At 36.2% G+C, this 14,460-nt stretch overlaps 1 protein-coding gene across 1 annotated transcript; it reads right to left on the bottom strand.

Moving 5' to 3' along the window:
- Nucleotides 1-1,300: 1,300 nt before the first annotated feature.
- Nucleotides 1,301-14,150, bottom strand: LOC143235824 (beta-1,4-galactosyltransferase galt-1-like). Its single transcript, XM_076474041.1, has 2 exons — nucleotides 14,027-14,150; nucleotides 1,301-2,929 (listed from the first exon to the last, which is right to left on the bottom strand). The coding sequence occupies exon 2, from the start codon at nucleotides 2,707-2,709 to the stop codon at nucleotides 1,519-1,521; it is 1,191 nt and encodes a 396-aa protein (XP_076330156.1). The 5' UTR covers nucleotides 2,710-2,929; nucleotides 14,027-14,150; the 3' UTR covers nucleotides 1,301-1,518.
- Nucleotides 14,151-14,460: the final 310 nt, after the last annotated feature.

The following is a 14,460-nucleotide window of genomic DNA, read 5'->3' as shown; positions in this document are numbered from 1 at the left end:
TACCGTCAACTTTTGTTTGATCGAATAGTGAAATTTGAGACAGTCACTTTCCCCAAAGTGCGGAGAGTATTTTGGAGGAATGTGACATGAGTCATACATTATCGGATTTTAGGCCTGATCCCGAAATTAATCAAACAGGGTAAACTGAAATAATATAAAATACACCTCGTGGTTTCAGTTATTTTCTTTTGACACGAGATGAAAACATTTCAAGGTTTCAGTTATTGTCTTCTAACACTAAACCCGAATGTTGCTTCTACAGTTATTTCACAAGTCTCTTTCGTTATGATGTAACTCAAAAAATTAAACCGATCTAAACCCTTTAATAGTTTTTACGCATTTACTTTAAAATAGAGAATCATAGTTTAACGTACGACTTTAACTGTCACTCTTGAGCAAGTAGTGTAAAACAGCATACGAATTGTATTCATTTTAAATTAAAGTAATTAGTAATTTTATTATTTGTTTCCTCTTCAGAGTGCGTATTAAGTCTACACAGCACGAGAACTCACATCAGGTAAATATTGAGAGGGATGTGCGTAGTGTGAACACAAAGCACGCAAACAGTGTTTTTACCTATACAACAATTACACTGTAGAATTATTTGCTCGAAACTTTTAAACGTTTTTACGACTGAATCAACGTTTATTTCTTGGTTTCGATTTATTAGTTGTTTTATAATGCAAGAACTTATAAGAATAGGTTAAGTTTTCGTTAACTTATATGTCTTCTGTTATAGAATCTTTAAAATTTTAAGAGCCTTAGCTGCGCTCACAACGACGTAGATAAGTTTAATAAAATGACAATTCGTCATTTTTTTTTAATTTCGCGCAAAGCTACTCGAGAGCTATCTGCGCTAGCCATCCCTAATGTAGCAGTGTAAGACTAAATGGAAGGCAGCTAGTCATCACCACCCACCGCCAACTCTTAGACTACTCTTTCAGCAACGAATAGTGGGATTGACCGTCACATTATAACGCGCCCACGGCTGAAAGGGCGAGTATGTTTGGTGCGACTGGGATTCGAACCTGCGACCCTCAGATTACGAGTCGAACGCCTAAACCCACCTGGCCATGTTGGACCTCCGTCATTGAGATTACACGAACTTATGCGAGATTATTTGAAATATGCAAACATTTTGTTTTTACCTTTTGGTATATTTAATTAAGATGTTTTTCTTTGTATATTTATAATTCACACTTTGGAAGTTTTATTAGAGTTTTTTTCATATTTGTTTATTCTATTTTTACTTTTGTTTCTCGTTCCTTGCCAATACGTAAAAAAAAAAAAAAAATCACACTTTTTCTTCTGAGGCTTGACATATTAAGATGACAATTTTAATTGTGTTTCTCTAGGTTGTGCGAGTTCGTATGTGTGCTATATACGCATGTAAATAGTTTAAATCAGGAAGAAAGCTTTATCAATTCATTATTATTTGTTAGGAAGAGGGAACTTCGCAGTGTTACCAAATAAAAACAAAAAATGATATGGTTACGGATGCAAGGATAATTAGAATGTCTACCAAAAGAGTTCTTTCCATATTTTTATCACCTTGGACGTTAGTAACTGTTTTTTATATTTTAAGGCATGATTGTCTTTTATCTTCTGTGAATCATTAGAACACGTACCATCACGGTAATGATGCATTAAACATACACTAGGTGACACTACGATCGCATTCCATGCATCAAAGTGCTTCCAAACAAAGTGAATCCCACAAGTTATTATTTTGAAAGGTTGAACTATAATCTTGGATCTGTTCTTGGATTTCCATATTTTCGTCTCACGTTCTGTGAATCTTGTAGAAGCAAGCGGTATTGACGCATTCCAGTTTACAAATTCCACTGGGTTTTCTTTACAAAAGAAAGCGTTGCGAATTTCTAAACTGCCCCACTTTTCGATGGGGAATGACTTAATCATTTCCTGAAGCGTTTCGTGCTTCCGTGGAAAAAGAAACTCATCAATATCCACCAATAACACATAATTATAATCAAACATATGTCTGTAAACGCAGTCTTGATTGCTAGCTACCTGACCATATGCCCACGTGCTTAGAATCATAGGATCCGGCAGGCTCCAGGAAAGAAGGTTAATATTAAGCCCTTCCTCCTGTAGAGAAGATATAAACTTCCGAACCTGATTTGTTATTTTGTAATCATAAAACGTAAACTGACTGACACCCAAATTATGGTATAAAGCTACGAACTCTGCTAGAGCCAAGGTGTTGTTGAATGGCCCAAAAAAAGGCCGCACACAAACTGCAAGTTCATTTTTAGTCGCTCTAACTTCACTTACGTTTCGATTATGAACAGGAAGCTTAGCAGATTCCAACAATGTTGGAATATGACGCAAAGCTACAAAGAGGGGAGGAGAGCTCTTTGAATCACAATAACAGAAAAAATACATAGCCGAAAACAACTGGTTATGGTGTTCCTGAATAATTTCGAAACTAGTTGGCAATATGATGGAAATGTTGGTGTGTTGATCGTGTGTAATACAGCGAATATCTTTTTGTTCTAGTCCATCTCTGTGTCCAACAGCCACGACTCGAACAAATCTCTTCAATGGCTTCAACCTGTCATCCCAGAATGAAGAAAAGACATAAATGTTTTCAGTTACCTTATTCCAATTATCTTGCCTAGCCTGAAGAGTAGAGTTTTTTCCAGTTAGAATCATCGATTCATTTATACGATCTTTGCTTTTCTTCATGGCATATAGTTTTGTAATTTTTTACGTAGTTCGTTTGCAAAAAAACGCTTAAATCGTTGAAATATGCAATTATATAAAATCCAGCAGTTACAAAGAAGACCAGGCACATTCCAAAGATTACTTGAATCTTCTTTTGATTGCCCAAAAACCTAGGCCTAGTAGTTTTTTTACTGCGGGGTTTCCCTTTGGTTGACATTGGTGAGGTTTCAGTTGGGCAACCCTAAATGTAAAAATTATCAGAAAAGTTGTTTGAATCATAACAATAACAAAAAAATGTACAATGTTTACACAGTCAGATATCACAGAGATTTTAATATTTAATAAGATTGGGAAGATTAAAGAAGTAGATTGCTTATCAGATTTCCGCAGTTCCTTGGCTTCTATAAAAAAATAAATTAATATCATAACTAACTAACTATTAAGCACATAATATATTTAATGAATACAAAACAGTTTCACATAGAGATTAGAATGCACTATTTCGTTAGTTGGGTACCCTCGCTATTAGCGATATTTTCGAGCGTAAACCCAATAATAACTTTTAACTAGTAATGCAACATAATCTCACTTCTGCAGTTAGAAATGTCAGTGATAACGTTAAAACATATTTTAATAACTAATTATATCAATAAAGTCGCCTTCGCGAAAAACGGAGTGTCTTCTTATTTAAAAGCACAACACTAAAATAGGTCTAAATGTAAGCTATAATAAACCAAAGTCCAACATGTGGCAAGATATCGTAAGAAAATCACAAGGCTACATAATTAGTTAAATCTAAACATAAAGAACTTATTAAAGGCTTATTGGAAGTGAGCTACCTACATTAGAAATACCAGCAAATGTACATTAATGAAGACATCTCATGTAGTAAACTAACTATAAACATTGTGTGTCACATCAATTCAGTAAACTATTATATGTATTGAAAAAATTATATATTATTAAGCATTAGGTTTGATTATTGTTTACTACGGTTAGCGGTGTTCAACAACTTTAATGAAAAACCAACATAACATATATACATACAGGGATAGATTGGTACTAAAGGACTAGCTCGAGCTATATCTCATGCTTCTTACTGGCTAAACAGTTAAAATTTAAAATCATTTTTTAAGAATAAGTCAAATGTACGGGGACCACTGGACAATTAATTGCACAGTGTCTCGGTGAGCCAGTCTTCCCCTGAATACACATTTTGTCAGTCGTGCACTGTTATTTGAGATGTGTACCGTTGACGATCACAACGCAATATGATTTGTCTTTTTGTTCAGGTACGGATGATGTTCCTGTAGCATTTGAGGTGTTACGGTTTTAAATACCGTCTTCCTTTATTCAAATCAAATGTTTGATGTGAGGCTAAAGTGGTTGTCGTGGCGGGCTACTTTATGATGGTTCCGACGTTCGCGACTTGATGCTGCTGGGCAACTCTGTGTTTCAGTTGCGAGCATAATATGGGGCAATGTACCTTCCTATTCAGTTCAAAGTTATACAAAGCCCTTTTGGCGGCGGGTGCTGCTTATTGGCTGCATTACAGCAAGTGAGTAGTTCAAAAGTAGAATGATCATGCATGAATCCTAGACATCCATGTATCACAAATGGTACTGTTTATTATGAATGATTGACACTTTTGAAGTGTTTAAACTAAAATAGAACGTTCCATATTTATATAATTAAAAGTTTATTAATTAAAGCTGTAAACGGCTTTCACTTAAAAACACCCTACATATTTCCACGTTTCCTACATCGTCTTCAGGAGTTATTTATAAGATCATACGTATGTTTTTCTCAATTTTTAAAAGTTTTCTGCACGTTATGAGGTTTTAAATTTCATGTAGAGTTTCAACATACCTAGGAAGGTTGCACTTATAACTATGTGCTAAATACAATGTTGTTCCAACTGTAATACTTATTACTTGCTTGAAGAAACACCACCTTACGGACAGCTGTTATGCTAGTAATTACTAAGTATAGCAGTCAGGAAAAGGGAACATTTTCCAAACTAGCATTTTTCTAGGAAAAGCGTTTGGATTGTGGTGGTACAAAATGTAATATTTTAACTAATATCATAAGTGGTACCTTTTGTTAAAAAACGTTTTTTTTAAATAACTCACTTTTTATAACTGTATTTATAAATGACAGCAGTAAAGATATAACCAAACTCTCACGTACAGTTATTGAAAATCGTGTTCTTGTTGTCAGAGTACTTTTGTTTGGAATCGTGTTCTGTGATAAAGTAATGGTTGTTGTACATACCGTAGTCATCGTGCTCTGTGATAAAGTAATGGTTGTTGTACATACCGTAGTCATCGTGTTCTGTGATAAAGTAATGGTTGTTGTACATACCGTAGTCATCGTGCTCTGTGATAAAGTAATGGTTGTTGTACATACCGTAGTCATCGTGTTCTGTGATAAAGTAATGGTTGTTGTACATACCGTAGTCATCGTGTTCTGTGATAAAGTAATGGTTGTTGTACATACCGTAGTCATCGTGTTCTGTGATAAAGTAATGGTTGTTGTACATACCGTAGTCATCGTGCTCTGTGATAAAGTAATGGTTGTTGTACATACCGTAGTCATCGTGTTCTGTGATAAAGTAATGGTTGTTGTACATACCGTAGTCATCGTGCTCTGTGATAAAGTAATGGTTGTTGTACATACCGTAGTCATCGTGCTCTGTGATAAAGTAATGGTTGTTGTACATACCGTAGTCATCGTGCTCTGTGATAAAGTAATGGTTGTTGTACATACCGTAGTCATCGTGTTCTGTGATAAAGTAATGGTTGTTGTACATACCGTAGTCATCGTGCTCTGTGATAAAGTAATGGTTGTTGTACATACCGTAGTCATCGTGCTCTGTGATAAAGTAATGGTTGTTGTACATACCGTAGTCATCGTGTTCTGTGATAAAGTAATGGTTGTTGTACATACCGTAGTCATCGTGTTCTGTGATAAAGTAATGGTTGTTGTACATACCGTAGTCATCGTGTTCTGTGATAAAGTAATGGTTTTTGTATATACTGTAGTCATCGTGTTCTGTGATAAAGTAATGGTTGTTGTACATACCGTAGTCATCGTGTTCTGTGATAAAGTAATGGTTGTTGTACATACCATAGTCATCGTGTTCTGTGATAAAGTAATGGTTGTTGTACATACCGTAGTCATCGTGCTCTGTGATAAAGTAATGGTTGTTGTACATACCGTAGTCATCGTGTTCTGTGATAAAGTAATGGTTGTTGTACATACCGTAGTCATCGTGCTCTGTGATAAAGTAATGGTTGTTGTACATACCGTAGTCATCGTGTTCTGTGATAAAGTAATGGTTGTTGTACATACCGTAGTCATCGTGCTCTGTGATAAAGTAATGGTTGTTGTTCATACTGTAGTCAATTTCCTATTTTTTGAATCTTTATTACCCAAAAAGTGAACGTTTTTTAAGGATTTTTGTTTGTGGCGTTGAACAGCAGATGTTAGTTTGAAGTTAAGCACAAAGCTATACAATGGAATATCTGTGCTCGCTCACCACGGGTATCGAAACCCGGTTTCTAGCGTTGTAAGTCCATTTTTCTATTGGGGGGATTCGGCCACATACATATATAGATACACATATACCCATACGTCCAACTTTGTATGATTTATTACTGCCTGGTAATTCCTTTTTCACAATGCAACCTAGCTTTTTATGAAAAAAACAAAACACCAGTAGATTTCTGTAGAAAAATAGAATTATGTTTTAGAAATCACTACTGGTTAGTAATAACTTATAAAAGCGAATACTCTGTTTGAAACCAAATCAACCTCCGTTTTGGTTTTTGAATTATGTTTGTTTGTTTGTTTTTGAATTTTGCACAAGAGTAGATACCAACGTAACCCTCCATGTACTGTCACTCAATGAAAACTATGAAATTCTTTTTTTTTTTTTTTTTTTTTTGGGGGGGGGGGGGGGGGGGGGGGTGGAGAACAAAATATTGTCAAATTGTGATTCAAATTTTGTGGTTCCTGTAATCAAAACTGACTGCAAGTAGCGATCAGTTAACACTGACCTATAAATAGATTTAATATACTTCATCTTTTAAAAGGTTTTTTTCACATAAATAGGTTGTGTCAAATGCTGAAACCCATCCTCGTGCAAAGGACTTTAAAGAAGTCTGGGAGGGCTATCTGTGCTAGCCGTTCCTAATTTAGCAGTGTAAGACTAGAGGGAAGGCAGCTAGTCATCACCACCCACCGCCAACTCTTGGGCTACTCTTTTACCAACGAATAATGGGATCGACCGACACATTATAACGCCCCCACGGCTTAAAGGGCGAGCATGTTTGGCGCGAAGGGGATGCGAACCCGCGACCCTCAGATTACGAGTACAAAAGGAAAAACTTGATTGACTTTTATAAATGCCTCCCAGACTTCTTTAAAGTCCTTTGCACGAGGATGGGTTTCAGCATTTGACACAACCTATTTATGTGAAAAAACCTTTTTAAAAGATGAAGTATATTAAATCTATTTATAGGTCAGTGTTAACTGATCGCTACTTGCAGTCAGTTTTGATTACAGGAACCACAAAATTTGAATCACAATTTGACAATATTTTGTTCTCCACCCCAAAAAAAAAAAAAAAAAAAAAAAAAAGAAAAAAAGAATTTCATAGTTTTCATTGATTGACAGTACATGGAGGGTTACGTTGGTATCTACTCTTATAATGAAAAACATCAAAGTAATTAAAAAAAACAAGCTGTTTCCATAGCCGTGTATGATCATGGTTATATTTTTTATTGGCCTTGGCTCGCAAAACATAAAAACATTTCTAATCCGGTCCGCCTCCAAAAACGTTTTCCGACGCCTGAGATTCTATATGAATGGAGCACTTCTTCTGATTGCTACATCTGCAAAATGCTTAGGACTAACATTTGACTTTAAGTTTACGTGGATAAACCACATAAATAATATTAAAACAAAAGTATAACGAAGAACAAACTATGCTAGGAATCTAACTGGTAAAAATAGTGGAGCAGCGATAGATAAGATTATAAAAAAATATAAAGAATACATCAGATCCGTAATTGACGATGCGGCTCCTGCATGGATAAATGAAAGTAAAAAACTGTTACAAGCAAAACTACAAACAATAAAAAATATACTACTTACAACAACCTAAAAAGTACTCAGAACTACCTTATCAGAATTCATGCATACATATGCACACAAAGCAACAATAGCAGATAGACTCCTACATCGTACAATAAACTAGTTTGACCAGAATTGGGGAAAAAAACGAACTGGTAAGCGAACTAGACAGATACTGCATACATGATGAGAATAGTCCTAAACACCTTTCCCAGTAAATATATATATTCAAATAAAACAAAAAGGTCACCTATAAACTAGACTCCACAGTAGTTTAGGATTAACTAATAAACATTGAAAGGGTATTTATGTAAATGTTTTCTGGTTAATGCCTATCTAGTGATAGTGCAAATTGTTATGGAACTATCAGAAGAAATATATTTGCACCAAGTGCTTATGTAGATAGAGCATGGACATTACCCTGATAGGGGCCTGACTAAAAGCGGGTTACTTTTGACCTCGCATGAGATTTATAAATACGTTTGACAGTCGCTGAAACCAATATAAAGGAAAGAGAAAGAGTTTGAGAAAAAAAATCTGACCTTCCCGGATATACAAACCCAAATAATCATAAGAGAGAGATTGTATGTATGCAAAAACGGCTCGTTTGGGTTGAGAAAATATTTTACGTAGAAGAGCGAACAACGTTGTTCGCTCTTCTTCGGTAGAGAGAGGTAAGAGAGAGATTAGTTAAGTGTCAGAAGAAATATTAATTAGTGATTCGATTTGTTATGTTGGAACATAGTGACATCTATGGCACATATGTAATGAGAAGGAGAAGAGAACGAGGGTACAGGTTATAAAAAAAGTGCCAAAACTGAATTATAATTAGATGGAGGAGAGCATTTAAATTATAGAAAATAAGGTTATTTATGTAAAGGAACGGATGGCAAAGAAATGAGGGAGGGATTATTTTATTATTGGTTATCACTCATTAATTGTCTTTTGTCCTATTGGAGTTTAGACCAGCTGTGTTTCGACATAACAGTTTTGTTTGTTTAGAATTAAACACAAAGCTACACAATAAGTTATCTATGCTCTACCAACCACGGATATCGAAACCCATTTTTTTAGCGATGAGAATCCGCAGATATACTGCTAGGTGGGCAATAACAGTTTTGATGACGTTAATAATTATTCCTATCTAATAAACCTATGTTTTAAATCAAAAAATATTTTATACTTATAAAAGTTGCTACTTATGGAGATTATGGACGACATTGTTTAGCTCTTAACTTCTACTAATGTTAAATTGCAGTTAATTAACAAATATAAACGTATCCGCAAAGTTTATTGAAATGTATTTGTTTACGTACAGCCCTTATTGTGTTCCTAAGAGTGCTTGCTTGTCCAGAAATGTGGAGTATTTGGGGTTCAATGCAGTTGCATCCATCAGAACATTTCAGGCATCAGAGGAGAATCTTCTATTCAGCTCGTTGAGCATCCTGTCTATGATGGCATAGAAGGTGTGTCTCCTGGCATTTGGTATTGGTACTGGATGCGATTATGAATTCGTCCAGGTGTCTGGGGGCAGATCGTTGTCCACCTTGACGCACCGTCTCAGTGCGTATTACCACTTTCTTACATATATCCTCAGCAGACTCTTCCATGTCTTTCCATGCTGCTTCAGTTCTCATTTCTGAGAGACCAGAGATGACAGATTGTAAAAGGTGCTCTGCAGAGGCCAGCTACATGTCAGGTGAGTGGAGGTGGTCTGAAAGCTGTTTTGTCATCAGCAGTAGTTTTCCTATGGCCACTAGACTGGTTACAAACTGCTGATCTAGGAGGATGCACAGGCCCTTTGATTCAGTGGCTCTATGAGCATTGTCCACCTCCACAAGACGCTTTAGGATTGTCACAATGGCAGGAAGGGTTCTTTTCACAGCCAGACAAGCAGCATGTTGGCAGGCCCATCTTGTGTCTGACAGTTGCTTCAACTCTATGTGCTGGTTCACGGGTTAAAGCTCCTTCTGTACCTTCAGAAATTCTTCATGCACAACCGATGTAGAGCAGAATTTGTACAGCTTCTGAATTGTCACAAAGAACTCTGCTGCAGTCTGGACGTTGTGCACACAATCAACTAGCACAAGGTTGAGCCTGCGTGCATAGCAGTGGACATACACAACTTGAGACACCTCTCTCCTGAACCTCTCCTGTATGCCACTGATGTGCCCTGACATGACTGCAGCTCCATCATAGCACTGGCCAATGCAGGCATTATGGTCAATACCACATTTGGCCAGAGTCTCCATGATTTTCTTGAGCAATGAATCTGCATCCAGACCCTCAGCAGCTGTGAAGTCTAGGAACTCCTCGTGAAGGCTCTGTTGGTGGAGGTACCTTACCACAATGGACAGCTGTTCTTGTTTGCTTACATCCTTTGTTTCATCCACCATTAGAGCAAAATGCTCAGATTCCATGACCTCCTTGCGGATATCTTTCCTGATCATTCCAGCTATGGTGTCAAGCAGTTCGTTTTGGACATCATGGTGCATGTACTTAGCATTGCTTCTTCTTCACGATTTCATCATATCTGGAAATCATGTCAAGAAGTTCCAGGAAATTTCCCCTGTTATCTGACTGACTACCTTCCCTGTGACCTCTCTGGGCTTTATTCTGGCAGGCTGTGTAGAGCAGTACATCTGTCACGGCTCTTATGTAATGTCGGTTTTCCTCCACAGTTTTAGCATGACTTGCATCGAGAGCATGTTGGATCCTTGCACCCTTTGTTTTCTGCAATTTAAACTCTGCCCAAGCTTGCATGGCAAACTAGTGTCCTGCAGAGTTATCATGGGACTTCAGTGATGTGGTCGCCTTCTTCCAGTTCTGGAAGCTTTCATGGGCGAAGGACGTCTGAAGTTTTACCGAAGTGTGTGTGACTGAAAAGACGACATGCGAAGCAGAATGCAGCATCTTGGGTACAGAGTACTCCAACCACGAGTGCTGATCACACCAATTCTTGGTGAATGACCTTGACTGGCCACTGTATTCTGTGGCCGGATATCTCTTCAAGTCTAGACAGGTAGAACCACTATCTGGAAGCTGGCTCAGGTCCTTGGGTCCTGGTGGTAGTTTTTTTACCATGGGTGTGAGTGGTGCCCTCTTGCGGCTCGGGTCTCGCACTAGTCGTGTCCACATTCTCACTATCACGATCACCACTGTCCTCCTCACTTGCATCACATGTGTTTGTAGGACCATCTACTCGCTGCCTCTTCTTGGGTAACAGGTAGTGTTGCAATAATCAACCATATGTGTCGTGTGACCAGTTTATGTTTGGGTGGGTGATGTCTGACTCTTGTCTTGTGTGTTAGTGACCTTGTTTGGAAACGAGTCGCTGATTTTGATTTTCTTTTATTAATCCAAACTGAGTGTGTGTTCCAGTGTGAGGCCGAGTACCAGAGAGAGCGAGAGCCGCGTAAACAAATATACAGAGCGCGCGAACGTCAAAGTGACCTCCGAGCCAGCTGACTGCCAGTACCACTTCTTACTTCCAAGTTGTGTAAGTTTACATGAAACAGATGGGTAAATATCTCTCCTTATGTTGGCATTAGAGCTTACAAAAGATATTCATTTTAAATATCGAAATCTAAGGAAAAGATATAACATACATACTATTGGGTCATTTCATGAATAAGGAACAAATAACAATTAAACATAGTTCAACATTACGAACAACTGCTCTGCGGCATTGAAATCACCAAATTATATTAATTGTACATGAAAATCCAGAACATATCCGTTAAATACTGTTAGAGAAAGTGTTTATCTTTAACCATATAACACAAGTACTTAATTAGAGGATAGTGATAATGTAAATTTACAGGGCTAATTAGGGAACACAAACACAGCTTTGATAGGGCATGTTGCAAAACTGTGGGCAGCTAATGGGAGTGAGCGGGGATGGCGTGCGGCTGGCATCTGGAACTCGATCGGGTTGAGCCGATCGTTAGCAGCACGCAGAGCGTACACCATGGTCAGCGGTTCGGTGATCATACGCTTAAGGCATTCAAGACGGTAATCACGCGCTCGAACAAAGCAAACCTGCGGTCTGGATATTGAATGGTCATAGTAGCACCAAAACAAAATGTCTAAATTGCAGTTGACCTTCACAGAAAGGCTGGTTTCTTCATAAGTTCACATAATTCATACAAACCAAACTGTGATTGTGATATTGTTCTTATTATCATAAGTGTAACAAGCACCTGTTACAATAATGTAACTACTACATTACATTAAATTAGGCACTTCTAAATAACCCAATGACAATTTCAAAATTAATTTTAAAATTGTTTAGAAATATTATTTGGTTAGTTAACATGCAAGGTTATTATCAAATCATAAGTATAACATTAACTGGATTGTAAGTCACAATTTTAAGTGTATGTCACAATCATCACTACAATTTTGAATGGCTGATATACAATGCAAAATGATATCACAGAGGACACAACACCGGCTAAATGCTTCATAGTTTTGACCTATACACAATACACTTATACATGCATGCTTTGTTTTACTTTTCAATAAAAGATAAATGAAAATAATGGGTAAATACCTGTGAAATCTTTGGTTTATCAAGTAAAATTCCTGATGATCTGTTGTAACTTGAAATCAACATGGTTGTCTAATCTTCGTCAAAGCTCAAGATAGTATGACATTACACAGGGAGCGGCAATACAGCACATGAGTTTCAGTGCATTCAGTAGGTTGCTATGGGACGCATGACACATACTTCCGTCTTAATGAAGACGTCGAGTTCTACAGATCTATGTCTCTGATGTTAATTGTTAAGAAACAACGACGATTGTGTTTTCCATATTTTATGAATATATGTAAGTAACAATATTGGGGGGCTGAGGAGGGCTCAAGCTCCACCTTGGCGCCGCCACTAAATCATTGGTTAGATTCCCCTAGGTGGACTCAGCAGATAACTCAGTATGGCTTTGCTATAAAAAACACTCACACACCCGTAGAATTAGACCATGACCTCCAATGAGGGTATGCAAACAAAAAATGGTCAGTCGCAGAAGTGATAGAAAATCTCTATCTTTTATAGGAGGTAAATAAGTCATTATTTTTAACCAAAAACTTAATTTCATATAAATTAAGATATAAACTAATCGAAATTTATTGAGAAAGGAGGAGAATGAAATGGACGCTTTGCTCAAAATAAGTTACTATTGAGTTTTTAGAGTTTAATAGCTTTGTTAAAAGACTTTTATCACTTCTAAAAGTTTAAATATTATCTAAAAAAATTCAAAAACGTTTATATTATAACGTTGTATTTTTACAGTAATTTTATTTAAAAAGTAGTTTTTACAATTACACTAATCACATGTCCATATTGCACGTTTAATCTCAATGTTTCTTTGGGCTGTTGAGTGTGTCCAGCCAACGTTGAAGTAACAAGTCAGTGTTGAAATTTGAGACACGCCCTTCAATCTATCGAAGTTTAATACAGACAGAAATATAGATGTCTAAACTTGTCTCGTCCCATACATTTTATTTTAAAATTGGAAAGTGCTGAAACCAAAATCAAAATCGTTGTACATGATGAGAATCAATCACGTGCAGTGTCCGTTTTTCCTCACCTTCGTCAGGAAGTGATGACAAAATAATTTCATCACGCCTTCATCAGTGATTAAATTGGTCTTTCACACTCGTAGGTTAGTATGAACGTCAAGTTTGAATTTATTAATTTAAAATTAATAGGATTGCTTCACAAGAATTAAGGACATGACAGCAAGAACAAAATTCAATTTAAAGAATTCCCTACACTGAGAAAGCTCATCTAGTATAGCGACATCGCACGGTTTTATAACTCAATTCATTGAAACAGAAATTTGGAAACAAACTTAAATAAATAAATGAGTTGTAAAAACAGTGGCAATTCGATTTAATTTTAGTTAGAAAAAAATTGACAAATAAATAAAAAATGTGCTATTTGTTTTACACCCACCCACACATATCTTAAATCAAAAACACATTAAATACAGCTAGATTACCAGCGGTGTAGGACTAACCCACTTCATCATCTTGGGTTGAAAGGCTTCATATTGATTTCGTGAACAAACTTGCTAAAATTAATTTCATGGCTTTTTTATTTCTAAGTTTAGGAATAGTAGCTTATTGTCAGTAACCTTTTAAATAAAACAATCTTAAATCTACACAAAAGCGTAAGAAGTATCAGGAATCTTACCGATGTTTTTAAGAGATAAATCACTTTTCAGGTCCTTTTGTGAACAGTTACTAAATTAAACGACCAAATACCACACGGCGAAAAAAAAATTAGGAAAAACTAAACATACCCACTGTTGTGTAAACTCACTTGTTACCTTTATTTTATAATTATAAGTTATATAAATATTGAGGATAAATTATTATTATTTTATTTAACAAATATTAATTATACTGCTCTAAAAATAATCATCTCATGAATATTGTTGAAAAAAATTACGAAACTTAATAAATTCCCAGAGATTTTCTTTCTTCATGTTTCTTCTAAAAATTTGCCATTTTCTTTCTAATTGTGCTCTGTCAAATTTTTGTTTTGTTAATTTTGATACATTTTATTTATTTTTATTTATATTTTATTTATAGTTTTATTTATATAGTTTATTTATATTTTACAGT

The sequence above is a fragment of the Tachypleus tridentatus genome, chromosome 2 (genome assembly GCF_004210375.1).
Source record: "Tachypleus tridentatus isolate NWPU-2018 chromosome 2, ASM421037v1, whole genome shotgun sequence".
Lineage (NCBI taxonomy): Eukaryota > Metazoa > Arthropoda > Merostomata > Xiphosura > Limulidae > Tachypleus > Tachypleus tridentatus.
This window is presented reverse-complemented; position numbering and strand designations above follow the sequence as displayed.

Excerpts from the sequence above, each read along its gene's own strand:
- LOC143235824 (XM_076474041.1), bottom strand. The coding sequence starts at position 2,709 with ATGAAGAAAAGCAAAGATCGTATAAATGAATCGATGATTCTAACTGGA.